A 27,177-nucleotide genomic window follows, 5' to 3' on the forward strand; every position below is an offset into this window, starting at 1 on the left:
TCAGTCCCCTTGGTCCGCCCGGGGACCCGAGGGGGCCTGGGCAGGGGACCATCACACACTATGTGGTTGAGAGGCAATGCCAGTCGCTCAGGAAAGCGTCCACCTCTGACCAGTCTGCACTGGTTCTCCGCGTGGGTCCCTCCCACCCCAGAAGTGGCCGTTCCTTTCCTGCCCAGTGGTGCCCTCACACAGGGGAACCCCGGCCTCCCTCGCCTTCCTCCTTCCTTCCCACCATCTCCGCTCCCCCCCCCCCCCCCCCAGCCCCTGCGGTCCTAGCGGCTTCGTCACTGCTGGGACCAGGGCCTTTTGCTTCCTCGTGCTGAGCAGTGAAACCACTGGGCCTTCACCTTTAGCAGTGAAACATGAAAGAAAGCTGAAGCCTCTTTGTGTTTCTTTAAAGACCTCCAACAGCTGGGGGCACATTCTCATCCAGGACTCGAGGACAAAGTGCCCAAGCCCCCGCTCCCCCAACAGATTCGGACTGACTCGCTTTACTCCTCCTCAGAGAAAGCCTGAGGAGTGAATGGTTTTCTCTCCTTACCATACATAGAAGCAGCTATGCTAAATTTTAAGTTGTCCCCAAACACTAAGGTGCCACCAAGGTGGAGGTGGGCAGGAGATGGGGGTGGGGGGATACCAAGAACCCTCCTCACCTCATGCTCCCCCATGTAGGCCCAAACTGCTTCCTGCTTCCTTCACGCCCGGCTGAGCTCTTCCCCGCCTGCCCAGCAGAACCCCCTCCACCTCCTGTCCTCCGAGTCCTACAGACACACCAGCCCAGAGGCAACTTCCTCAACCCCTAGAGCCTCTGGGGCCCCTCCTGCCCTCTAGACCCGGCTGTAGGACTCGTTGGCATTGCTTGTCTGCCCTGCCCACCACACGAGGCCCAGGCGCAGGACGAGGGCACAAGTGTTCACTGAGTGACTGACCTACGTGAAACCTGCCCACTGAGGCCAATTTTCGGGTCCGAACAACTGTAATAACTGCACAGCCTCAGGCAGACAAAGGCAATCTCGAGTTGCAAGTAGCAACTTGAAAAATTAGTCTTTATCCTAGGAGCTAGATCAGTCCTACATTCAGACTCCTGCCTCAGAGCAGGGCGGCTCCTGGCTGCCAAATTTCTGCCATAATTTGGCAGAGCTTACCCCTGAGAACAACTCTTTGGCACTTACGAGTATAAACAAGTCTTGTGTAGATGTGCCCTGCGTGGTGGCCGCCTCCAATCGGGCCTCCGTCTTCAAGGACATCTTACGTCAGATGAGGGCCAAGTGGTTCACTGACGCAGGGCTTCCCTGTGAAAACCGCACACCGGGCGGGTCTCGGGCCGCTCCGGGGCTGGGCTGTGCTCAGGGACCTCGAGGAGGACCCCACTGGCCACCTGAAGGGAGGCCAGCTCATGTCCCCAGCTCAGAGGGGCTGGGGCCACCCCTAGTGCTGGGCTATAGCTGGGAGCTGCGTCCACAGCCAGCAGGGTGTCACCCAGCCCCCCCAGTGCCCACGACCACTGTCTCCTCCCCAAAATGCCTTGTCAGCGAAGCATGAAGGGTCAGGTGCCCCGTGCGGTGCTGGAAGTCTGGTGTGGGGTGGATCTTGTGGATCAAGGCGGATAGTGGAGCCATGGCCTGAGAACGGGGACATCCTTGCTCCAGAGCAGCAGCCGGCTCCGCCACGCCACCCCATCTGGGCCAGCTGTCTCCGTTCACACCTGGGTCTGAGGCCATCAGAAAGTGTCCTGTAGGAGGTCTCAGCCAGGGGGAGTAAGACTGGCCACAGAACCGGTGCGGCCTCCCTGGTTCTTTAGTCCAAACCACACACAGCAGAAGGGCTGGAGGAGGCGTGTGCTCGGGGCCTGCGGCTTCCCTCCACCCCTCTTCTGGTCTCACCTTGAAAAGCCTCGGCCCCGGGCCACCCCTCACCCTGTGGGACAGTCTAGAATGAGCCCAAACACCCCCGTGTCTGGGTGAGCGAGAGAAAAGCAAAGAGACCAACCTCAGACATAGGCAAGAAATCATCTCGTTTTATTTTTTTATTTTTATTTTTTTCATCTCGTTTTATTTAGAGGCTGCTGGTCATGTGATGGAAAGGCATATATGGTACAAAATTACAGAGGTTTAGTTCATTATATAATACAAATCATTCAGTCTTTACAATTCATTACAGAGTCTTTGGATTTTTTTAAACTCCCATTTCATGTGCAGCAAATCAAAGAGTCACCCAATCAAAACCACTTCTTTATGCGTGAACCCTCATATTTACAGAACTCGGCACATGGAGATCGTCCAAGACCCCTGCCCCCCAACAAAATGTGTGTCAGCAGCCGGGCTGAAGGCACGATGGGCTTTTCTGAGAGAGACGCGTGGAGATAATGGAGCCAGGGTGTTGGGCGTGAAAGGGGGAAGGCACGACAGACAGCGGCCACCTTCCACCTTCGGGCACCACCTGTCCCAGATGCAGGCCTCAGGCAGGCCTCAGGCAGGTGCGGCTAATCCGCCCGAGATAAACACCCTTAACTCCTGTGGGTCTCCTACAGGGAGCTGGAGCCCGGAGGAGAAGGGGAAGGGAAGTGGCGGGGCTCGGGGCGCCCGGGGCCTGTCAAGCTCTCCCAGGGTCCCAATCTCGGCGGGGCGGGGGGGGGCTCAGGTGTCTCCGCAAACACGCAGGGCCCTGCACGGCTGCGCCCCCACGGCCGGCGGGCGGGGATCCTGGGCAGCCCCGGGGGCAGGTCCTCGAGCTGTCGCGGCCGGAGCCGGCACCGCTGGACCACGGGCAAGGCCTCGCGGCAGGGAGGACGGCAGGGCCCCGGCCCCCGCGGTCACACCACCCGCCGGACCAGGGCTCCCCGGGCCGCCCCGGACCGCAGGGCGCAGCCGAGCGACCCCCGCGCCCGCACGGGCCAGCAGGGACGCCGCCTCCCACCCGCGGGCACAGCGGGGCCGGGGCCAGGCCGCGGGCGCCGCCACGTGTAATGAACCGAAGCTAATTAACGTCCAGCTCCTCCGGGGGACGTGGGGCGGCCGCACACCTGGGGGTGTCCACGGCCCCACACGGCGCCACCAGGGGGGTTGGGGGGGCCTGGCACGACTTTCTGGGGGGGGGAGGGGGCTTCAAATCCCTAGAGACTTGGAGATTTTTCATTTTTAAAAGTCCGAATGTGAGAACTAAAAACAGGCCCCCAAGAGTGCTGGGCACCAGTCCTGGCCAGGGCCCTGCCCCCCACTCCCACAGTGTCCTCTCGGCTCCTGCTCACAGCTTGGGGCCACCAGGCGCTCGTGATGACACGCAGGCAGGTGGCTTCATGCTGGCACCAGGTCACCCGGCTACTGCTGGACAAGGGCTGGAGGCACTGGCTCTGCCGTGCAGGCTCCCCCGGCCCTGCCGCCCGTCCAGCTCCTGTCCCCCACGGAGCCACCCCCACCGTGGTGGGGGAGGCACCAGCCCCCTGCCCACTCCCACAGACCCCTTCCCGGAGAGCCAGAGATACCCCAGCAGGAGGCCGGCAATGATCCTGGAGGTTTCATGCCGTTTGGGCCAGGTCTGTGGCTCCGCAGGGACCGTGGGGAGCTCTGCAGAGCCACAGCCCCCAGGTTCAGGCAGGGAATCAGGGTAGAAAATTGCCAAGAAGTTAAACCAGTCTAAGGCCCTTCCAAGAAACCAGAATTGCACCAAATAAGGTCACAATGCTTCTGACTTCATCATTGCAGAAGCACAAGAACCTAATTCTCCAAGTTGTCATGGTCAGTTTAGGGTAAGGCCACTTGTGTATCTGTGTCAATAAGGACATAAGGAAGGGCCCCTCTGGGAACCCCCACCAGAGGCAGGAGGCTGGCAGCTCCCAAGTGACCCCAGAGGCTGGACACTAGAGCCCGGGCAGACGATTGTGGCTCGCGAGTGATTTCAGATTTGCAAAAAATAAATATAAATAAATATATTCCAAGCACTCTGTTACGGGCATAAATGGCAAAGAGAAAACACTTCCCAGGTATAAAGACACTAACGCACGCACAAAGAGACCCCTAAGAAACCTTGTAGGAAGGCAGAGGGCAAGGCCCTGGGAAGGGTCAGGCCCAGTGCCCCTTGCTGGGGCGCCCAGGACCTTATGCCAGAAGCCCCAAGAGGCCAGCCAGAGGCACTTCTGAGAGCTTGTTAATGTGGTGTGGGGACCTTGGGGTCCAGAAGGATGTAGTGAGCCTAAGGAGCAAGCCAGGACCGGGGGGGTTGGCAGAGATGCTGGCTCTGGAGGCACAGGGAGGATGCCCTGCCTCTGTGGGAAAGAAAGGCACTGGTACGGTTAAGAGGTTAATGGGGTCATCGAAACAGAAGAAAGGAATAGCAGCCCCAGGGGTGGAAAACCCAGGCCCGGGGCCAGAAGGGCCTCGCTCCCCCAATCCAGGACTGCTTTGGGCTCCTGGGATCTTCAACCCCTCTACCTTGCTGGGATGCCTCCCCATTCTCTGCACAGAGGAAGAAATGAAGCTTCCAGAGTCACGGGAGGGGCAGGGAGAGGTCACTAGCCCCATGTTATGCAGAAAGGACTCCTTGCCATGCTCCCCTGGAAGGGGGGTTTGAGGTATCCCTGCCCACTTGGTTCCCAGCTCCACCCCAGGGCTGGCACTGGCTGCCCCCCTCTGTCAGCCTTTGCCTGGGAAGCAGAGGGAAGCAGGCCAACAGTCCAGGAGGATGCAACCCGGGCCAGGAGGGGGGTGCTTAGCTGGCCCAAGATTTTCGGTTCTCAGGGTTCTTATGGCTCCTGTCCGCCCTAAGTGCTGTGGCGCCCTCTGCCTTGGCCAGAGCCGCCGTCAGGGAGGCCAGGTTGTTGGCAGAGCCGGAGAGGGTGCTGCTTCTGCGGGGCTCGGGGGTGCCCTGCAGCCGGAGCCCCGCGCTGCGCCGCCGCCCCGCACCCGCCGCTCTGCGCACCCGGCCCGGCCTCACCAGCAGCCCGTAGCCGGGGTTGCACTTGAAGTACTGCTTCCCTCCGATGGAGCCGTCATTTTTACCTGAAGGGAAAAGAGAAGACGACATGGAGGTGCCTTCCCATGGCCCCTCACTCCAGGCCTCTGTGTGCCTGATGGCTCCCTGCACTGCTGAACACAGGAGGCTGGGGTGACCATCTCCAGGCAGCGCCTGGTGGTCCCCAAGGACATGCGGCCCCAGGCAGCCTCAGGTGCCAGGTCCGTGTGCCAGACCTGCCATTTCCCATGCCCAGGTGCAGGCAAGTCATGAACACGGAGCTGGCACCAACCCTACCCCACCCTGGGGTATGGACCTTTTTCAACCTGACTGGTCAACATGTAAACCTAGGATGGATATCGTTGGTGGAATAATTATTTTTCCTGAATCTATTAAATGGAAACTGGCAAATGACCAAATTGTAGCTAGTAGATGTCATGCTTGATATATCAAGATGCAGTGGAGAAGTTTCCTTTGTAAGAGCAACAGAAAATGCATTAAGGTGAAGAATGAGAACCCAGCGCTCAAGTCAGTAGACGGAGAGGATCCCTGAAGAAAGAGGCCCCTGACCCCTAAATGTCAACATGCTACGGGGATGGGTTGGTGGAGAACATGATCTCTGCAGCAAAAACAATCATGAATTTTCTGTACTCTGCACACCCTGACCTGCCCTTCCCCCACAAAACCTCCTCTCTCCAACAACGAGGGTCCTCTCAGTGCACCTCTCAATGCACCTAACAGATCTCCTATCTCACTATCTGGCCACCACTATCACTTGGCTCTCAGGGCACACCCTCCACCCCTGCCCACTGGCTCCCTGCTTCCGGGCTCCCCACCATCCTGCCTGCTCACCCCATTTCATTTTCTTCACAGCACTTATTACTATCAAAATTTAATTATTTATTTGGTTGTCTACTTGGCAATTTTCCCCAGTGGAAATCCAGTGAAACCAGGGGCTGTGTTGTGTTCCTCAAGGTATCCTTGGGATCCAAGATGGTGACCACAACATGGTAGGTGCTCAAAACGCATCTGCTAGATGAACTATTTGTTAATCCCTCTTTAATTCTTGAGTTCACCTGTAGATATAAACTTCTCTCCTAATTCCCCTGCACACCTTAGCAGACTCTTCTTTAAAAAAAATATCTAGTCCGTGCCACATGACTCTTCTTCTGACAGCACTTCCAACTCTTCTTCTGACAGCACTTCCAACTTACAGCATTATTCACAATAGCCAAAAATTAGAAACAACCCACACATCCACCCACTGACAAATGGATGAACAAAAGGTGGGCCATCCACACAACAGAATATTATTTGGCCACAAAAAGGAATGAAGTGCTGACCCAGGTTGTAACCAGATAAACCTTGAGAAGTCATTCCAAGTGAAAAAAAAAAAAAAACAGTAACAAAAGCCCACATACTATACAATCCCCTTTACGTGAAAGTCCAGATTAAGATGTTTCATGTAAATTTAGAGGGATCAGAAACAGATTATTGGTTACCCAGGGTTTAGGAAAGGGAGTGCCTTGCAAATGGACTTATGGCTTTTGGGGGTGTTGTTGATGAACCTGTTCTAAAATTAGACTGTGGTAATGGTTGCACAACTCTATACTCAGAACCATTAGCCTGTACACTTTTAACAAGCAGACTTTACAGTATGTGAATAGGTATCATAATAAAGCTGTTTTTTTTAAGATTTTATTTATTCATGAGAGACATAGAGAGAGAGAGAGAGAGAGAGAGAGGCAGAGACACAGGCAGAGGGAGAAGCAGGCTCCATTTAGGGAGCCTGATGTGGGTATCGATCCCAGGGCTCCAGGATCAGGCCCCGGGCCAAAGGCAGGCGCTAAACTCCTGAGCCACTCAGGGGTCCCCTCTTTTTATTTATTTATTTATTTATTTGTTTGTTTGTTTGTTTGTTTATTTATTTATTTATTTTTAAGATTTATTTATTCATAAGAGACAGAGAGAGAGAGGCAGAGACACAGAGAGAGAAGCAGGCTCCATGCAGGGAGCCTGATATAATAAAGCTGTTTTTTTAAAAAAAAACACCTGTGGGTGCCTGGGTGGTTCAGTTGATTGTCTCATTTTGGCTCAAGTCATGATCTCAGGGTCCTGAGATCCAGCTCCCTGTGGGGCTCCCCATTCAGGAGGGAGTCTGCTTCTCCTTAGCCCTATGCCCCTCCCCCGTTCATGCTTCCCGTCTCTCTCAGATAGATAAATAAATAAATACATACATACATACAAACAGACAAACATACATCTGGAGGACCAAGTATTTCCTTAAGTTGTGGCTCTGGCTTTCCAGAAAATGGGGATTGTAAGATGTGTGGTTCTGTAATGAGACTTAAGAGACTGGTGAGCCTGGGCACCTCAGATCACCCACCTTCTGTTCTCCAGCCCGGGCATCGGGCTGTCCCCACAGGCATCAGTGTTTGCAACCTGAGCACACACGGCACACAGAGCTACTGTTAAGATTGCTTCAGTTCAAAAGTAGATGCCTCTGAGACTTAAAAGGGGAGGAAAAAAGAGCCTTATATTCATTACTATGTCGATAGTAGCTTTCAATTAATGACTCAGGTCTCTGAAAAATGTCAGGAGATTAAACAAAGAGAACACGCTGGAAACTCCTATTCCTGATTTTGAAAAGCAGTGACCTGGAGGCTCGGGAGGTCAAACGACATGGCCCAGGCACACAGCATGGCCCAGGCACACAGCGACAGGCACCGCTCACCTGAGGGCCAGTCCAGCTCCACTCCGATCCACGTGCCCTCCTGGAAGTCGGTGGGCCCGATGTACCTCACGGTGCCCATCTTGTTGGCGCCCACGGTGACGTACTCTCCCTCTCTGAGCCACTCCGGGACCTCGCTGGCTTCCTCGGGATCCGAGGACACCTCCAGCCTGCCCAGCGCTGCAGCCCCCGGCCCGCCGGCGCCCGGCGCCCCTGCGGCCGGCAGGTCCCCCTCGGCGGCCGGGGCGGGGGCCGGGGCGGGGGCCGGGGCCGGGGCCGGGGCCGGGGCCGGGGCCGGGGGGCAGCCGGGGTCTCCGCCCAGCATGCGCGTGAACGACTTGAGCTCCGAGGTCCGCACCTTCTGGATGCGGAACGGGGACGCGGGGGCAGCGGGCGCCCACAGGAGGTCGGGGGGCCCCTGCGGTTTGCAGGCCTCGGGCTCCAGGCCGGCGGCGGGCTGCGCGGGGTCCTGGGGCCCCCCGAGGCGCTCGGGGGCGGCCGGGGACGCCTCCCGCTCCCGCTCCCGCTCCCGCTCCCGCTCCCCCTCCCCCGGGGCCACCGGCTCCGTGGCCTCGCCCGCGCCGCCGCCGTCGCCCCGAGCACCCCGCTTCGCGGGCAGTGGCGGCGGGAGGAGGCTGGGACCCCCGGGGCGGCCGGCGGGCGGCGGGGGGCTCGGCGGCTCGGCGTCCGGGGGCGCCCGGCGCGGGGCAGGGGGCGGCGAGCCCGGGGTCTGCGCGCCATCCAGGCCGGGGGCGAGGGCGTCCGACAGGGTGGCGGAGGAGACGCTGTGGGAGAAGTAGCCGCTGGAGGCCTCGCTCAGGGGGCTGGGCGGCCCGTCCTGCGCCGCGGGGGCCTGCGCGGGGGCCTGCGGGGGGCCCTGCGGGGTCGGTGGGTCCCAGAGCCTCAGGGGCGCCGCGCCTGTCCCCGCGCGCTCGCTCTCCCGGGGGGCCTGGCGCAAGAAAGGGCGAAGAAGAACTGGTTAGGGCTCCAAGCTGGCGGCTGGCCCGGCTCCGAAACAAGTGCCACAGACCGTTGTCAGCCGCACATTCGGCGTGGAGGGCGAGAAGAGCCGGGCCTGCCCCGCCCGCCGCCCCGGTCCCTGTGACCCCTCTGAGGCCCGCGGCAGGGGCGCCCCGCGCCTGCACCCCGCACACCTCGGTGCTGAGAGCAGCACTGCCCACCGCGTGGGCCTGCCCCTCCACCTCTTCGCCCCTCGTATACACTCGGCAGTCTAGCCGCTGCCTGGGACGGCCTGACTTAAACTAAGAGATCCACGTTTGGCCTTCACCGTGTTTCCCGCACAGAGCTCCTGAAACCCTTGGAGTTTCCTAAGTGGTAAGAGCAATAAAGGTGTCTTGATATTCCTAAGAAGCCCCTTCCAACACCACCTGAGTTCCTGTTAATGAGGTGACTCTGGCACTGCACCTAAGGATGGAGGCTGGTTGCCAGGGGAACCAACCTAGTGATTAGAGCTTCAGCCCCACAGCCTCCATGGGGGGGGGGGGGGGGGCTGGCAGTGATTTAATCACTAATTGCCAATGATTGAATCAATCATGCCTATGTAATAAGGCCTCCATAGAAACCCATAAGGACAGACTTCTGTTGAACTGGTGGAAGTGTGGGTAGAGCGTGGCACCCAGGGAGGCACTAAAAGTCCACACTTTCCCCCTACCCTGCCCTATGCCTCTCTTTCATCTGGCTGTTCCCGAGCTATATCCCTTGTAATAAACTGGTGATCCAGTTTTACATCCAGTAAGTAAAATGTCTCTCTTGAACTCTGTGAAGCATCCTACCAAGTTAATCAAACCCAAGTGGAGATCACTGGAACCTCTTATCCAGGGCTGGTTGGTCGAAGCATAGATGACAACCTGGAATTGTGACTAGTATCCAAAGTGGGGGCAGTCTTGTGGGCCTGAGGCCTTCATCCATGGGATCTGACCCTGTCTCTGGGGAGACAGTGTCCAAACTGAGTTGAATCATAGAACACTCAGCTGGTGTGGGACAAGGACTTGGAGGTGGGAAGAATGCACACTCGATGGCCACATAGGGTCAGTGGGGCCTGACAAGGCATGAAAAGGCCCTGACCACAGGGCGCAGTGCACAGTAGGTATACACTAAATCTTCAAGTCCCTCCTTACCCACCAAGCACTCCCAGCCTTGCTGCACTCAGCAAGGAGTGGAAACAGACCCCTGCCCACCATGGGCTGCCTGGAAAACTGAGAGAATCACTAAAGGCCAGAAGAGCACTTTCTCCTGTGAAGCTGGAATGAGGATCTCCTTGGAGGATGTACAGGTGACTTAGCACAGCTTTACCAGCACAGCCTGACTCACGGCTCCTGGCTGGGAGTCAGGTGGAAAAAGAGGAGACAGACTGCCTGCAGGCCAGTCCCATGGCATGGGGTGGGGACCCTCCCTCCTCCTCCAGGGAGACACAGGCCAAGCAGCAGCCTGCCCCACAGTAAAGAGGGGCTGAGTATGGTGGAGCCGCAGAGGCTGGCCTCTGTACCATTCATCTGAGTCACTCTAGCAGAAACACATGCACAGCCCATTCTCATGGGGAATGATGGGAGCCATTGCCTGTCCACTACTGTTTCTGAGGTACTGCTAAGGTGTTCCTTCATTGATAACTGAAGCCATTTGAAGAACGGAGCAGATTATCTTTCTATTCCCAATTCACAATGACAGGGGCAAGGGAGAGGAAGGCAGGAACCGGGAACAGGGTTGGTGTACTGGAGAAGGGTGCTGTTCAGAAAAAGAAATATGTTTTCCAATATTTACGGAAAGATTATTTATATTACAGGAATGGCCATTTTCCATTTGAAATACAGGATTTATTTGAACTGGGAAACAGCTGAGATCTATAAGTCTCTTACAGTTACTTGGCTTAACTCAGCAGTTTGATAAATCATGCATTTTCACGTGAATTGTCATTTATATTCCTGTCTCCAGAGGCTCTCCTTTCCCCACAAGGCACACTTTGAGGGTACAAAATTAACGGCACCTCTTGAGATTAACAGCCCATTTTTGTGATGGATCTCTAGGCTGCAAAATTTACTAAATCCAATAGATCAATAACTGTCACCAGCATAAATACTCTAAAAGATTAGGCAATCCTTCAATCATTTTTCTTTTGCAACTTGTACATGTTTTATTTATTCTTTTCTATTTTATTTTTAATATCACTGACCAGGCAGGGAAGACTATATAAACAAAATCACAAGAGCCTAGATTCAGAACAGGAACTTTGGTTCTGGAATCGTGAGTGTTCCCTCTTCCCCTGGTGGGTAATACCCCATCAGTACCACATGGACAGCTGTCTGCTAAGGGCCAGCTACGTCCTGTCCTGAGGATCTGACAGTCTAGCAACAGTGCCTTAGATGTCTCTGGTCATTATCCCATTTGCTTCCACATGAATCCTTTAATGTAGGCCAGGAAGCATTACCGTATGCATTTTATAACATGGCCCAGACAGGTTAAAGGATATATCCAAAGCTTCCAGTAAGTGACAACCAGGGATCAGAGGTCAGATCCACAGTGACAACAGAGACCAAAGGTGGCAGAAGGCAGCCCTGATTGCACCATTCTTTCCTGCTGAGCCCAAGTGCAGCCTCAGATTCCTTCCGTGAAAGCACGGCGGGAAACCGCTCCCACTTGACTGGAGTTGATATGTGAGTGGAAACTTATTCCCCATCTTTGGGTTATTCCCTTACCACTGACACTTCTGGAGACTGCCATGAAAGCCTAGCCTTGCGAAAGCCAAGACAAACAGCAGAGCTGCCCTGAGCTGCAGAGGCCCTGGCAGGTCTGGTGCCCTCGCCAGCAAGAGACTTGGTCTCCCTCTGTCCCATTGGCCTTGGGGCCCCAGTCTTGCCTCAGCACACTAATAAACACCACTCATTGAGGAAGAAGGGAGGCCACAGGGAACACCTAATATGTCCTAGATTGAAAAGGGCCTTCTAGAAAGGGCTGAATCTGTGGAGGTCTGAATTCCCTTCCAAATTATTTGCACTTTTTTCGCCGTTGTTTTAATAAATAAAATTTTCCGATGAAGATACAGCATTTCCTAAGAGAATGAACGCACAGTGGGAGAAAATAGATTTGCTATTCATAAGATGAGAAGTGCTGTTCATCTGTGGGAGATCATAAGAGACTATTTTCTCCCCAGCTTAGCATTAGTCTTTTCACGCTGATATCATGAATCAGAATGAAATGTAAAACTGAGAATTAAGCAAACACTTGGAATAAGGAGATTGTTCTGTTTATAGAAATCGCCTTTGCCTAGCAGTGGGCTATTAAAGCAGCAGACTACATTAGCAGTCAAGCACCTAAAAGTTTAGCAATCATATGATTAACAAGTTGAAAATAGAAAAGTGGAACAAGGAAAATATAGAGGGAGAAGACAGTGACCTATATTATAGCTAATTATCAAAACGGGAACGCTAAAATGAAAAATCCACGGGTGTGGACTCAATAGTTACGGCATCGGGGCCACCCACCACATGTGGGGCGGCCACCAGCAAAGGCGTCACCCCCCCACCCGCCAGACTCACCTCCACCACTCTGGTTGTCCCGGCATCCGAGAAGGCAGACTGCACCATGATTCGGGGCACGGGCTGAGAAAACAAGTGAATAGATGGGCGTGAGGGATCAAGAGAAGGAGAACCGAAATAACCAGAGAAGGTTTTCACTGAATAGACAGACTGGAGAACCTGTCAGGAGGACCCACTTGAAGTGAACTTTTACAACTTTTGGGAATTCTCACATGTCGCTGCCAAGTAGGCATGCCAAGGGCTGGGGGTGCCACACGACACAGGGGCACAGCAAGCAGCTTACCCCCAGTGAGCAACACAGGGCACGTGCTGCAAACAATAACACTCATGGCATGACATTCTCACACACGCACAGGCTCTCTCCACTCACAGCGCATGTTCATCAAGGGCTGTTCTGCACATATAAGTGTTACAGGATGCTAGAGAGAAATGACTGGAACAGGGAAGATCGGGAAAGGCTTCAGGCAGGAAGTAGAACAGAAACTAAGCCCTGATGGCCAGGGAGAGCTGGTGCCCAAGCAGACCGGCGAGTGTAGTCACAGGAAGTGAGGAGTCCCACCACGCTGAGACTTCACATCTCCCCTTACATTTCCCAACACCATCAGTCACCCCCAATGACCACTGCTTCACCAAGCAACATATCTGCCTCATATCTGCCAGTCTGGCTACAGCCTACTTTTGGGGCATAATACAGAGCAGGATATATTGATGGAGGCTTTGGTATTCTAATCAGGTAACAATGAGGACCACCAGAGATGCCTGAATGAAGAAAGCAGGAGCTTAAGAAGATGGATCTGCTGGTAGAGGGCAAACTGGAGAAATATTTAAAGGCCAAGGTAGGCAGATCACTGATGAGATTCCAGCAATAGAGTAGATGCGAGGGGATAAGGGCCTGAATTACTGGGTGTGTAAGTGTAAGCAGCAGTACAAGAAAAGGGCTTCAGTACTTATGGACATGTGGTTCAAGGAACAACAACAACAACAACAAAAAGTAAAAAAATAAATAGCACCAGGATAAGGACATGTCAGAAGAAACAGCTGGTATCTTCGAAGGAGAAGAAATCAGACATTCTTTTAGAGCTGCTGGGTTTACAATGGCATAGGGACACAGAAAGAGACATGATTCTCTCAAAGAAACCAGGAATCCACTACTTCTGCCTTTATTCCATCAACCAGATCTCCCCGTTCCAGCACCAGAGTCTGGATCTCGCCTCAGAATGCTCAGCTCCCAGAGAGCTCCGTCCTGGCAAACTTAGGTGTCGCGGTTTGTTTCCATGCAGTGGGAGCATCTTTTCTCTTGTTGGATCCAAAGGTAAAAGAGTAGCTAACCACCTAACCACTCATCTCTTACCTAACCTAAATTGCCTAAAGAAGCAGATTTCATATCCTTGCATTTCCCTTCTCCTGGCCCTCAGTACTCCAGGTCCTCCCAGTTCCCATGATGTATCCGGGTGCCTGAGGCTTCTATGCCATGAAGATGCTCTGGACGGTCTGCAGGCACTAAGGCTGGAAGGCCAGAGTCCGGTGTCCTACTGAGCAGCCCAGACTCTTACCTGAAGGGACAAGAGCCCACCTGGAACAAGATGGCTCACTTAGGAGGTTAATCTGAGTTCACACCACCAAATAACTGAGTTTTAGCAAAGGGCACCACTACCACCAATGATGCCTTGTGACTGCCTTTGGGAGAAAAGAGCTAGAAGAAATTAATTCTGCTGAATTGGGAACGGCACTGGGATGTGAAAAAAGGCACAGAGGACAGGCAATCAAGTAGGAAATGGTAGGAGATATGACTAAAGAGATGGAAAGACCTAGGGATAGACGAAAGCAACGTATGCTATAGCCTGCAAACACTGGGGAGTTACTAGGGGCTGAGGACAAGGGAGAGGTAAGGTAAGAGGTAGGGTTAAGAAACACAATGTGAGGGGGCCAATGGAAGAGAACTGAGGTGGGGCAAGGCCACTGCACATGACGAGGGCCTGAAGCACATGAACTTCCAGCCTCTCCCTGGATCCCTGGACCAGGAAAATCCCTTTCAACTCCCATGACGCATCGCTCCTCCCCTCTCACAGAACCTACAGGAAGCTCTGCTTCTCCACTCTGCTGGCAACCTGGTAGGCAGTGACAGTGGAGTTATTTTCAAGCAAGTATCCTCCACTCCACCTTACAAAGTCCTTGAATACAGGGGCCACCATGTTTCTTTTTATATTTACTTTCTCTCATCGTATCTGAAGTCCCCCACAAATGCAAAGGTGTTCACAGCATATTTCCTCGTAAAGGCAGAAAAAACATTTCGTAAGCTCAAACTCCAAAATTCTTTCCACTCTTCAGTTAGACTTCATTAAGGCAGACAAGACTGCAATAAAACATTCCTCCTTAAAGCATAAATATGTAAAATCCCACCAAAGGTGGAACATAACCACCCAGGATGAAGCCTCTTCTAAGATGATATGGCTCTTACCCTCCTGAACAGAGTGTGGAAACATAACTTACACTTTTCTCTAGGACTCAGGGGTTTTAGAAAACTCCACTAAATGGTTAAAAAAAAAAAATCTGACATGAGTGAAGGGACAAGCCTGCCTGTGACACCATATCATCCATGGACACACAGGCTTCCTGGTACCCATGTCATGGCTCCAGGCCACCATGCTGAGACATCACATCTGCCCTTACATTTCCCAACACCATCAATCACCCCCAAAGATCACTTCTTCACCAAGCACTTCTTCACCAACACAACTTCACCATCTGCCTCATCAACAGGCCCACCCCGAGCCTACCATTCAGAGGAAGGGAGAAGCAGGACACAGGATGATGACACATGTGTGAAGTGGCTTAAAATAGTGCCAAAAATAAGATGGGATGGTGTCTGAGTGGATCCTGAGTGTATTGTCAAGTATTTTGAGCACACCTACTTCTCTGGTTCACCTGCTGGTAACTTCGTGGGGCTCCCTCTGTGGGAAGCAAAGTGGTGGTGGCTACCAAACCAGCACTGGCCAAATAAGCATCAGATAGATACTTCTCCAATGGAGGACTTTGAAAGGTTCATGCTGAAAAGGATGAGGTAAAGGCATATAAGACTGGCTACATATTGATTTTTACTGAAGCTAGGTGACAAGCACAGAGGGCTTCACTAGTATTCTATGCATTTCAAATTTGTCCATAAGACTGTCCTACGTGGGGGCACCTGGATGGCTCAGTGGTTGAGCCTCTGCCTTTGGCTCAGGTCGTGATCCCGGAGTGCTGGGACTGAGTGCCACATCAGGCTCCCCACAGGAAGCCTGCTTCTCCCTCTGCCTATGTCTCTGCTCTCTCTGTGTGTCTCTCATTAATCAATAAATAAAATCTTTAAAAAAAAAAAAAAAGACTGTCCTACATGAAGAAGGTAACTGGGACTGAATCAATGTACAAATTCAGTTCAACAAAGACTCAGCTCCCACAGGGTACAGGGCATTCCAACAAGTGCTGTGAAGAACACAAAGAACACAAAGTCACAGGCCTAGCTCTCAGCAGACTGGCAAGGACACGTATGAAAATAACTGAAACACTGAGGAAACTGATAGATATTAGAGTGACAGCTTCAAACGCAGAGAAGTTTCAGAGGAGGAAGGGATGATAAATGAAGCAGGCCTAGAATACCCTCATGGGGGCGATTTCACTTTGAGACAGGCCCTGAAGACTGAATGGCTTTTCCAGGGGCAGAAGGCCACTTCGAACATGAGTAATGACACGGCGGAGGCAGGGTGTTTTGTGGGCCTGATGCGTTCCGTCTACCGCCACCTCTGCCCCAAGAAAGGCTACTCAATCTTCCAGGAGGTCTTGGGGAAGAGGGAATGATCTAGAGCGACCTGCACAGGGCAGAGGGAAGCAGGTTAGGGCCACGTGCAGGAGACCTTGTGAGCTTTTATGGTTTTCACCCTCAGTAATGAGCTATCAAAGGTAAATGAATGAGCGGTGATAAGGGTTGTGCTTAGAGGAGATTCACCCCTAAAAATGGGGGAGATATGAACGAAACAGGGAAAGATCAATTAAGAAGTTGCTTCAGTGGTTTGGTGGAGAGCTAATTAGAGCCTGAACTTAGATGATAAAAGGAAAAGGAAATGAAAACCTAGATATGAGAAGATGACTGAACACTTGGAAACAACTGGCTGGGGAGGCTGGGGAAACAAAGATCATGCCCAGGAAGGATGAGTGACCAGAAGGAGGGTCACAGTGGTATCAGGAGAACCCGGATGCATGTGTGTGTGCACCTGTGCATGTGCCTATGCACCAGGGTGTGGGTACCCTGCCTTCTGTGTTTACCAATGGCCTGTGATGAATTCAGGAATTTCATTAAGGAGACCAAAAATACCTACAAAGTGTACTGAAATCTTAAGTGTGCCATTTGTCCTTCACACCTAAGAGCTCAAATTTCCAAATGTGTATTGTTTGCATTTTAATGCTCTTTTACATATCCCCGGTGCAGGCAGTTGCCTCCTATTTCAGGAGCTCAAAACATTTCAGATCATAAGTTCATTAATCCTTACGACACATCTGGCAACTATTAATAAAAATGACTGCGAAGTATTTTGCAGCTATAAATATTAAGGAGAAGTCCCACGAGGCAAGCGAATATAAGTATAATTATCCACATCTCACACTACAGAAAGCAAGGCTCAGAGACAGTCACCTAATGGTTACAGGCATCCAGGCTGCCCAGTGAGTCAGTGACAGAGATGGAAAAGGACCAACTTCTCAAGCATCAGCTGAACCTGCAATCATGCTGTCTGCCGAGCATCACTAGAGCTAGGCAGATGAGTAGGTTACAAGAAGAGAACTACTTAGAAGTATTTCAGGGAGAAGATGAGGGTCATTCTTCTATCACAGCCTGTCATTTTTTTTAAAAAGATTTTACTTATTCATGAGAGACACAGAGAGAGAGGCAGAGACACAGGCAGAGGGAGAAGCAGGCTCCATGCAGGGAGCCTGATACAGGACTCGATCCCAGGACCCCAGGATCATGACCTGAGCCAAAGGCAGGCAGTCAACCACAGAGCCACCCAGGTGCCCCACAGCCCGTCATTTTTAAACTCTGGTTTTCATATGTCACATGAATGAAGAAAACAGGGCAGATCAGCTCAGAATTTTAACTAGGCATGAGTCATTGGGAGATCCCCCTGCCTAAAACATAAAGTTTTAACACCTTGGCAATACATAGACCCTCGCCTCTCTGTGAGGCTGGACCCTCTCCTTGGCTTGTTATGCTAACCCCACTCTGAACTGATTACACTGCTTTACCAGAGCATTCCTCGAGCTCTTCCTTTTCCCTAGGGAATCATGTTCTACCTGGTGAGCCCCTATTCATATTTGTCTTAGCTCGAGTGTGATCCACTTCCTGAAATTGCCTTCATCGTGCCAGCCCCAGACATACGTGTATTACAGCATCCAGAACATCACCCTATTTAGCTCTCCCAAGGGTAGAGTTTAGGGTTCATTCATCTCTGTATTCCTGTACATAAATGAATAACTTCATGTTTGTTGAACGAATAAATACATACATTAAGTTAACAAATCAATTACTTAAGTGACATGAAGAAGGCCAAATTGTACAGTTATAGAGAATTTGGGAAAGATAAGACATTCTGAAATTTGGGCATTTGGGTAGGTAGAGGGGAGAAATATTTTAAAGCAAAAAATAATCACTTCGTTCCAAGACTACTGAATTTTCTGATGCGTTTTTTTCTTGTTTGAAAATGAACCTCTCCTCATAATCACCCCTTACCCTGAATCGGATAAATTCTTAAATGTAATCTTCCAATGGGTTCTAAGCAAGTATAATCCTCTATGTCTTTTTTTAAAGATTTTGTTTCTTTATGTAATTTCTACACTGAACCTGGAGCTCAAACTTACAACCCCAAAAGCAAGAATCACACATTCTACTGACTGAACCAGCCAGGCACCCCCTTTTTGTACAATTCTAACCAACCATTTAAATCCAAGCATAAGAATGTAAGATGTACAATTTACCTTTCCTACAAATAACCAGTAGACAACCTGGGATTTTCATGGTGTTAATGTGAGAAAAATATAATAAACAAAACCAAGAAAGGGGAGTCCATATAAACAAAATACTTCCTAATCTTTGAATATGTTCTGATAAAAGTTACAAACAATGGATAAAAACAGACACGTACAATTACCTAAAGATCAAGACTCAGCAATAACCTAATCAATATAAACATACTTTTTAAAGGTTATGTTAATCAGAGGCAGGGTGGTTAGACTGGAAGAAGGGGCACTGCAAAGTCACAGGAGGAAAGCTGGAGGAAACACCCGGCACTGGTCCAGAGACTGACACTTCAGTTGCCTGCGGGATCTGGCTCACACGAGCAGCTCCCCACTCACCAAGCAGCCTCAGGATTCACACTTTGGCTTTACAGGTGATCTGGTGAAGAGCATGTTTTTATGATGACACCAGCACTTTTGTCCATCTGGAAATTATATTTCTTATTTTAAATAAGTAACTCAGCATTTTACCTGACCCATCAGTCATTTGTTCATGCAAACCTGGTCACCTCTGGGGTTGCACATCTGGAAGGTGGTAATCCAGCCCACATGCATTCTCTAAGCAATGCCTCCCAGAGAGGATGACAGGTGGCTGCCAGCTGGTCCCTGCCAGACACACTTTTACCCTACCTGCCACATGCCCCTTTCAATCAGTGACATCAAAGTATCAATGTGCCAGGCATGGGAAGGTGACTTAATTTTTCTGCCCAATATTACAATGCCTCATGAGGTTTTCTAAATAGACTTGAAGAGATTCAGGTTTTATCCTCTTCAAATCTGCCCTCCAAATTGCAGTCAGAAGAGCTTCCTGAAATGCAAATTTGATCACATCACTCTCCTGCTATAAAGCAGTCAATGATTCCCCATTGCCCACAAATAATTTTTTTAAAAGATTTTATTGATTTATTTATTTGAGAAACAGACAGAGGGGATGAGCAGGGGGAGGGGCAGAGGGAGAGGGAAATGGGAAGCAGACTTCCCACTGAGTGCAGAGCCCAACATGGGCTGAGTCCCAGGTCCCCAAAATCATGACCCAAGCAGAAGTCAGACACTAAACCAATTGAGCCACCCAGGCACCCCTACAGATAATTTTTTTAAGAAAGGAATGGCAAGAAAAGAAAATACAGGGATGCCTGGGTGGCTCAGTCGGTTAAACACCTGCCTTTGGCTCAGGCCATGATCTCAGGATCCTGGGATGGAGCCCCACATCGGGCTCCCTGCGTGGCAGAGAGCCTGCTTCTCCCTCTCCCTCTGCTGTTCCCCTGCTTGTTCTCTTTCTCTCTGTGTCAAATAAATAAAATGTTAAAAAACAACAACAACAACAACAAATAGGCCCTATTCTGTATTTCCATGTCTTGACCAGTCCCTTCCTCAAATACTTTAGACTCATTCATTCTACATATAATCACTTGCATATTTCTAATCAGATCCAGTGAAATCTCTTAATATCACAACTGTGCATGCAACTTTGCTTCTTGAATATAAATCTCAGTATGCCACTCACTAGGCTCTGTAACCTGAGACAAGGTGCTTAATCTACCTGAGTCTCAGTTTCCTCAATATCTGAGTATCTAATATCACCCTCTAACTCTGTGCCATGGTGGCCACCAGCTCTATGTGCCTACTGACCACTTGAAATGCAGCCTATTTGACTGAGGAAGTGAAGTTTTTGCCACAAAAATTTAGTATGCAAATTAAGATGTGCTAGAAATGTAAAACTACACACTTAATTTCAAGAACTTTACAGGGAAAATACCTCAGTAATTTTTTATATTGATTACAGATTGAAATGACAATATTATGATTATAACTAAGTAAATTATATTACTAAAATTAATTTGAGCTATTTCTTTTTACTTTTTTAAAGGCGCTTACCAGAAAATTTAAAATGTCATGTGTGGTTCACAAATTTCTACTGGACAGCACTGATCTAATTCAGCACCACTGTTGAGCTAATGCATGTAAAATCCTCGGCGCACAGTAAACATTCAGCACATTTGTAAAATACTATGGTTTTCCTAATCACTGGAATGTTGTGGTGTTTTCCAAGATACTTCTAGCTTTGCTTACTATATAAGCCCAGTTTTAAACAATCAACAATTATATCTGATGTAAAATATAAATCAAAAGATTTTACTTGTGTTATCAGTCCCCAAACCAGTCAGGATATAATACTGATTCCATTTTCTTTCAAATAAAGAACCTTAGATATTGTAAATTCACTCGTTCACAAACATGTATCAGGTGCTGCTATATTCCAAAGACTGTGCTAACAGCTGGGGGGAATACAGTATGAACAAAACCTCACATAGAGTTCCTATGCTCCTCAGAAATAGGCACTCAGGGCCTAATATCTGATATTCCCATTTAAATTTAATTATAAAAAACAACTAAGAGGCCTATTTCTTTGATCAACAAGTAAACTATTTTATCAGTGGGTAAAAGTGAATAAGACCATCAAAACAGACTTTTTATTTCACCATATTATTTATATATGTGTTAGTTCAACTTATTTGAGGTACTACATATAGAAAATATGAATATTTCTGGAGTTGTCAGAAAGGATTCTTATTTTTATGGAATCCAGTTTACTTTTTAAACTTCCACATGAGAATTGTTAACAGTCACTTAAATACTGATGTGAAAAGAACAACTTATGGCGCACCTGGGAGGCTCAGTCAGTTAAGCCTCTGCCTTTGGCTCAGGTCCTGGAATTGAGTCCTATGGGCTCCCTGCTCAGCGGGGAGTCTGCTTCTCCCTGTCCCTCTGCCTCCCCTCCAGTGCACGCATGCTCTCACTCTTCTTGCTTACTCTTTCTCAAGTAAATCTTTTTTTAAAGCTTTTTGTTTGTTTATTCATGAGAGACACACAGAGAGAGGCAGAGACATAGGCAGAGGGAGAAGCAAGCTTCCTATGGGAACTCAATTCCAGAACCCCAGGACTATGACCTGAGCCAAAGGTAGACACTCAACCACTAAGCCATGCAGGCATTCCTCAAGCAAATAAAATTTCAAAAAACAAACATTTTTTTAAAAAAAGAATGTAATTTCACTTTATTCAAAATAGTGGTTATTAGTTTTCCAAGTATCTATGAAGGATGTCTACTTAGAAGACAGAATATTTGTGAATCTTAAAAATCTTTGGGGCGCCTGAGGGTCAGTTAAGTGTCCGACTCTTGGTTTTGGCTCAGGTCATGATGTCAGATTCATGAGATGGAGCCCCATGTCCGTGGGGCTCCATGCTGATCATGCAGCCTACTTGTAATCTTCTCTCTCTCTCCCCCTCTCCCCCACACCATCCCCCTTTCACACATTCTCTCTTAAGAAAAAAAAAAATTAAATAGGGTCTAAATCTAGACTACTACCTGTATGGCATATCTAGTAAGTGAAGAATAGTTTATACATTTTCAAATTACTGAAATAAAAGAATACTTGTGATATGAAAACACTATATGAAATTCAAATTTGGGGGTTATAAATAAAATTTTCTTAAAATATATTCAGACTCACTTATTACAAGTACTATCTATGTCTAGTTTTGACAGGACTGCAAAGCCTAAAATAATAATATTTGACCCTTCACAAAAAAAAAAGTGAGCCAATCTCTAATCTAGAGACTCATACAAAAGTGCACAACAATTTCTGAACAAAGAGACTAAGGTCAGGGGATCCCTGGGTGGCTCAGCGATTTAGCGTCTGCCTTTGGCCCAGGGCATGATCCTGGAGTCCCGGGATCGAGTCCCACGTTGGGTTCCCTGCATGGAGCCTGCTTTTTCCTCTGTCTGTGTCTCTGCCTCTCTCTCTCTCCCTGTGTTTCTCATGAATAAATAAATAAAATGTTTAAAAAAAAGAGAGAGACTAAGCTCTCTTCAACCAACTTCTGTACTGTCTCAGAAACTCTTATTTTCACTATTTAAACTCCTATATCTGATTGTGAAGACAACCCTGTCAACTCACTACCTGTCAAAACAGTATCCATACATTTCTGGCGTGAAGAGAGCAAAATGTTATGATTTGGGGAAACTATCAGTAGTAAAAGTGCCTAAGAATTCATCCCTAAAGCAACTGAATGGAAATCATTTGCTTTGAATTAAAAAATTTAGAAAAAAAATTTGTACTCAAGAAAGCCTGTGCAAACTTGCCTGTTAACTCAAGAACAAGTAAATGTAGCATAACACATCCAAATATACTTATTATGTGTGGTACTTACAAAATTACAGGGGGGAAATGCTCATATACATTATTATTTTTTTAAATATATTTTAAAAGATTTTATTTATTTATTCATGAGAGACACAAAGAGAGAGGCAGAGACACAGGCAGAGGGAGAAGCAGGCTCCCCACAGGGAGCCCAACGCAGGACTCCATCCCAGACCCTTGGATCACGACCTGAGCCAAAGGCAGACGCTCAACCACTGAGCAATCCAGGAGCTCCTTTTAAATTTTTTAAAGATTCATTTATTTAAAGATTTATTTATTTGAAGCAGAGTGAGTGCACATGTGCAAGGTGGAAGAGCAGAGGGAGAGGGAGAAGCAGATTCCCCTCTGAGCAAGAAACCCAATGCTGGGCTTGATTCCAGGACCCTGAGACCATGACCTGAGCCAAAGGCAGGGGCTTAACCCACTGAACCACCCAGGCACCCCCCATATACATTATTTTTAAAATAACAGAACAATTAAGGAACACTGAAGACTAGAAAACAAGGCATAAATCCTTCTTTCTTATTTTAATTAGTTATGATGACGAACCATTGGTGATGATGACATAAGGATAACCATTTATATGGTTTGTTTTATCAAAGGAGTCCAAGAATGAGTAGCCCTAAAACACCATCTTTGTGCACAAGGGAAGAACTAGTAGTTGGTTTATTTTTTCCCATTTTATATATAGAAGGATCACAAACATGAAAGACGATATCACTAACTACATAGGCATCTTCTCAATCAGCATCAGAGAAGTGCAGAGTGCTGCTCTCGCCCCTCAAGTCTTTGTCCATCCTCTACAGTGGAAGCAGTGTTGAAAATGGAGAAAAATATCCCTGTGGTTGACAAGACAGTCCCCAGTGAAGTGCAGGACACTGAAAAGGGATAGGCCGTAACACAAACATAGGCCAGAAATGTGACCGTGCTTTTGATGGTGGAAGTTAAACTGAATATTATTAACTCTTTAATTCTCTAGATGAACCAAAGATGCCATTTGGAGTCCTACGGTTTGAAGTACATAAATAGCTTCATCTGAACACAAACTTCTAGATACATGAAAAAAGCTATTATGCCAAATTAATTCAATCTAACTAATTAGAGAGCAGGAAGTTCTTTCAATTATTTTATGTGCTGTCTGAGAAACACACTTGAATATGAGTAGAGATTTCATTAATTGCAGTTCATTATTTTCCAGATTAGTTACTAAACTTGCATCAGAAGGTCAAAGACTGCAATTTTGTCAGCTGCCACCTCTTTCAGTGCAGAGTCTTTGCATTTCTGGAATTTAGAAATCGATTACAAACAAAAACAAATTCCCATAAAAATGAGAAACATAACTCTTTATGAAGATGTTCAAACCAAGACGTTTTATAAAATACATGAATCTTTGTTTTTAAATCTTCAGAATAAACTAATTTCTACCCTATGCAGAAAGATCCACAGATCTTTTCAAATATTGAAATAGAATGCCAAAAAATAATAGCATCTTGTTCTGAAAAGCTGCTGACTCCAAAGAACAAGTTAATAAACATTAATCTTTTCGTTAGAGTTTCACCATGGATATATGTTTGTATCTTTCCATGAGGGGAGGGTATCAAACACTCTTGTTTGAAAATGTCAAGGACACACTGATTAAAAGTACTTTTTTGAGAATAATCCCCCCTTCATTACACAACTGCTGCTTCTCTTCTACCTAACAGTGGAAACATAGCAACGACTGGTAGAAAGAGGTCCTATCCCATTCCTCAGTTCTTACCTGAACTATTTTTATTTCCTCAAAATCTTATTTTTTAAAAAACAGAAGTGACAGAAATTCCACAGCGTTCTTTTTTTTTAAGAGAGCACCCTGCTATCTCTAAATCACCCTACTTATTCACAGCTGCTACCATTCTCTTTGTTAATTTCATCTCTGTCATTCTACGCCTTCCACCCCCTGCTGTAGCGAGCCATCCTTACACAGTTCTCCCCGCCTTGGTGCTGCCGTCCCTGGAATGCTTATACAGTCAGCTCTCTTAGTCATTGTTTGGTCAAGCTATAAATAACTCCTTTAATCCTTCCTCATAAATCATTTCTGACGTTATCCCCTGAAATAATTCCAATTGGTCAATGGATTTCCCGTAGTAACATATCCCGAACCAAGTGCAGTAATCTAAGTGTGGTCGAATAATGCCAAGGGTGGCATTCAGGTGAGTCCATGGGGGTTTCTTCAATATTGTGACTATTTCAGAGGACTTTAAGCCTCCAAACTAAACTAGGACAGAAATACAGAAAAGGAAGAAGTTTTAATATCTTCCATCATAGTTCGATGGGAATGGAGAGAGAAATAGCTTTCCAAATGATAAAAAGAGAAAGTTGAGGGTGGGGTAGAAATAAAAGAATGTGCTACCATACATGGTCTATTTGGTTACCATGTATTGTTTCTGTTGATCCTCAAACCATTTGGGGGGGTTTGTTTTTGTTTTTTTTTGTGCTGTTAAACATTACATATCTTCAGCAAGGTTACTATCCATTTATTATCTCTGAGTCTTATGCAATATTCATCTCATATTTATTCTTTCCCATACTGTAAAATTGATCCAGATTCCTTTTAGGCATATGCCCTGATTTCTATTTTTCCTGGGTTCTGTCTTTAATGTTATTCTATAACACATAGTTTTTTTAGTCTGGTATTGATTATTTAATGACTATTCATATAGGCCACTGAAATGAGTGCATTAACAAAGCACTAGCAGCAAACAAAACATGGAATTAAAGTAGAAAGCAAACTTCACAATATTTGTGTATTTCTTTACACTACTGGTAAGTCATACCATTAGATACCTCACACAGAGCTATGGCAAAGCCAGGTAGTGAACATATAGTCTAGGAATGTTGGTCAGCCTGAATGTGCTTTAGGCTTACAAGACTGGTGATACAGAGAAAGGCCAAGACATGGTGTTCCTTTATTTCCATAATGTATCTAACAAAGTCTCCCATGATCTCTTTGGTAGAAAGAGGAAGAACTGTGGATTGGAGGTGGCAGTTACTGAAAATACAGAACCAAAACACTGATCTGTCATCCTGTGACTTGAGGAGTGATCCTGAGTTGCCTATGACAAGGTCCTCCTCTCTCATGCCCTCTATTGTTCAATATTCTGTTTATGACCCAAGTGCAGACAGACTATGCCCTTAAAAAGTTTGCAGATGATAGCTAGAACATATGTATTTTTAAAAATAATTACTCAAGAAATATCTTGACATTCTAAGAACATTAGAACAAAATTAAGATGAAAAATTTTAAAAATGGATCTAAAGTTTCTTATTTAAGTATTTTTACACACTGATTAAACAACATAATAAAAAAGGAGAACTGCATTGCCAAGAGTGTAAACAAATAAACAAGCAAACAAAAAAGGGAATGCTAAATGTCCAGAAGCACAAGCTAATACTGGCCTGTAAAAGAAAGTACAATTTATATGCTACTTGGGTAGAAGTACGTCATTTAGAAAAGAAAGATCATAATTGCACCATTTTCAAGTGTGGGCTTGAATATACTTCTGAGCTTCCCACTTGAAGTAAGACCCAGACAAGTCAACTGAAGAATGATGAAGCATATATTATCTGAGGTACAGTGGGCTAATCTATAGCTGTTAAGTCTAGAGAAAACCTCCTCTTCCCTCCTCCTAACTCCTGGGTAATAGCAGAGGAAACTCTGAGGCAAAGACCGGTTGGAAATAAGCTGATCTTTTTCCTGGAGGAGCTGGAGGTTCCACAAGAAGGGGCAGGGTAGATCATCAAAAAAAAGTAAGACTCTCAGGCTTAGGTATCAAATCTGATTTCCAACTAAATGGGATGGCATTATAGTAAAGACTACTATTTTTAAAAAAAAATTGGAGGGGGCACTAAAAAAATCTAACTAATACAGCATTGTTTTTATTGCTGTTATTTTGAAATCCCATTGGCACTACAATTCTCCATTTCCAAGGATGAAACACCATTCAGATGCCAATGACTTTAAAGTATATTTAAAGTGGCTCTAGTAAGGGAAACTTCTATTTAACAATGTCATTTAAAATTATAATTTACTGCTCTTAGAGCTTTACCAGAAATAGTTAATATAAGTTAGATGAACACAAGCATCTTTGATCAACTAAATCCTAATGATAAGCTTAAGTTGTCCTCTCCTTTAGGAATAGTTCTTTATAAAGGAACTTCTATCAATCCAGGAAAGAAAGTTCATAATTATGTTTTGATATCGCAAGTGCCCCCTCAGATGTGATTCTCTCACCTGTAAACATTCTTTATACCACTGGATGACACTGATACAAATAAACTATCTAATATTATAATCTGAATATATGTCAATGGTCAACCAATACACATTTCATATCAACTATGCCCCTGCCCTCAAGGATTACATTCTAGAGAGGAGCTAAGCAATAAACATATAACATAATAACATCCAATGAAAAGATTAAATATGGTAGTAGTGTACTGATGTGATGGAAGCTGTTCCATCAGCTTAATTTAATTGGTGGAGGCCACTCTAAATGCAAATGTACTTCCTTAAACTGGCCTATCCTGACCATTCTAAATAGTAGACCACTCTACTAGAGACCTAGCAATCATGCAATGACTCTGGCAAAGAGTATTCCAAGTAGAAGGAAAGGCAAATGCAAAAAATTCTTCAGACCAAAATGAACTTCATGTGTTCATGAGATAAGAA

At 47.5% G+C, this 27,177-nt stretch overlaps 1 protein-coding gene across 1 annotated transcript in view; it reads right to left on the reverse strand.

Moving 5' to 3' along the window:
- Window positions 1-1,997: 1,997 nt before the first annotated feature.
- Window positions 1,998-27,177, reverse strand: part of KIF13B (kinesin family member 13B) — a 202,892-nt gene continuing 177,712 nt past the window's right edge. The window contains exons 38-40 of the mRNA XM_041765163.1: window positions 12,229-12,291; window positions 7,682-8,627; window positions 1,998-4,994 (exon numbers count right to left, since the gene is read on the reverse strand). Coding sequence (XP_041621097.1) covers window positions 4,705-4,994; window positions 7,682-8,627; window positions 12,229-12,291 — 1,299 coding nt within the window. The 3' untranslated portion in view covers window positions 1,998-4,704. The remainder of the gene's footprint in view (window positions 4,995-7,681; window positions 8,628-12,228; window positions 12,292-27,177) is intronic.

This window comes from Vulpes lagopus, chromosome 8, assembly GCF_018345385.1.
Source record: "Vulpes lagopus strain Blue_001 chromosome 8, ASM1834538v1, whole genome shotgun sequence".
NCBI classification, from domain to species: Eukaryota; Metazoa; Chordata; class Mammalia; order Carnivora; family Canidae; genus Vulpes; species Vulpes lagopus.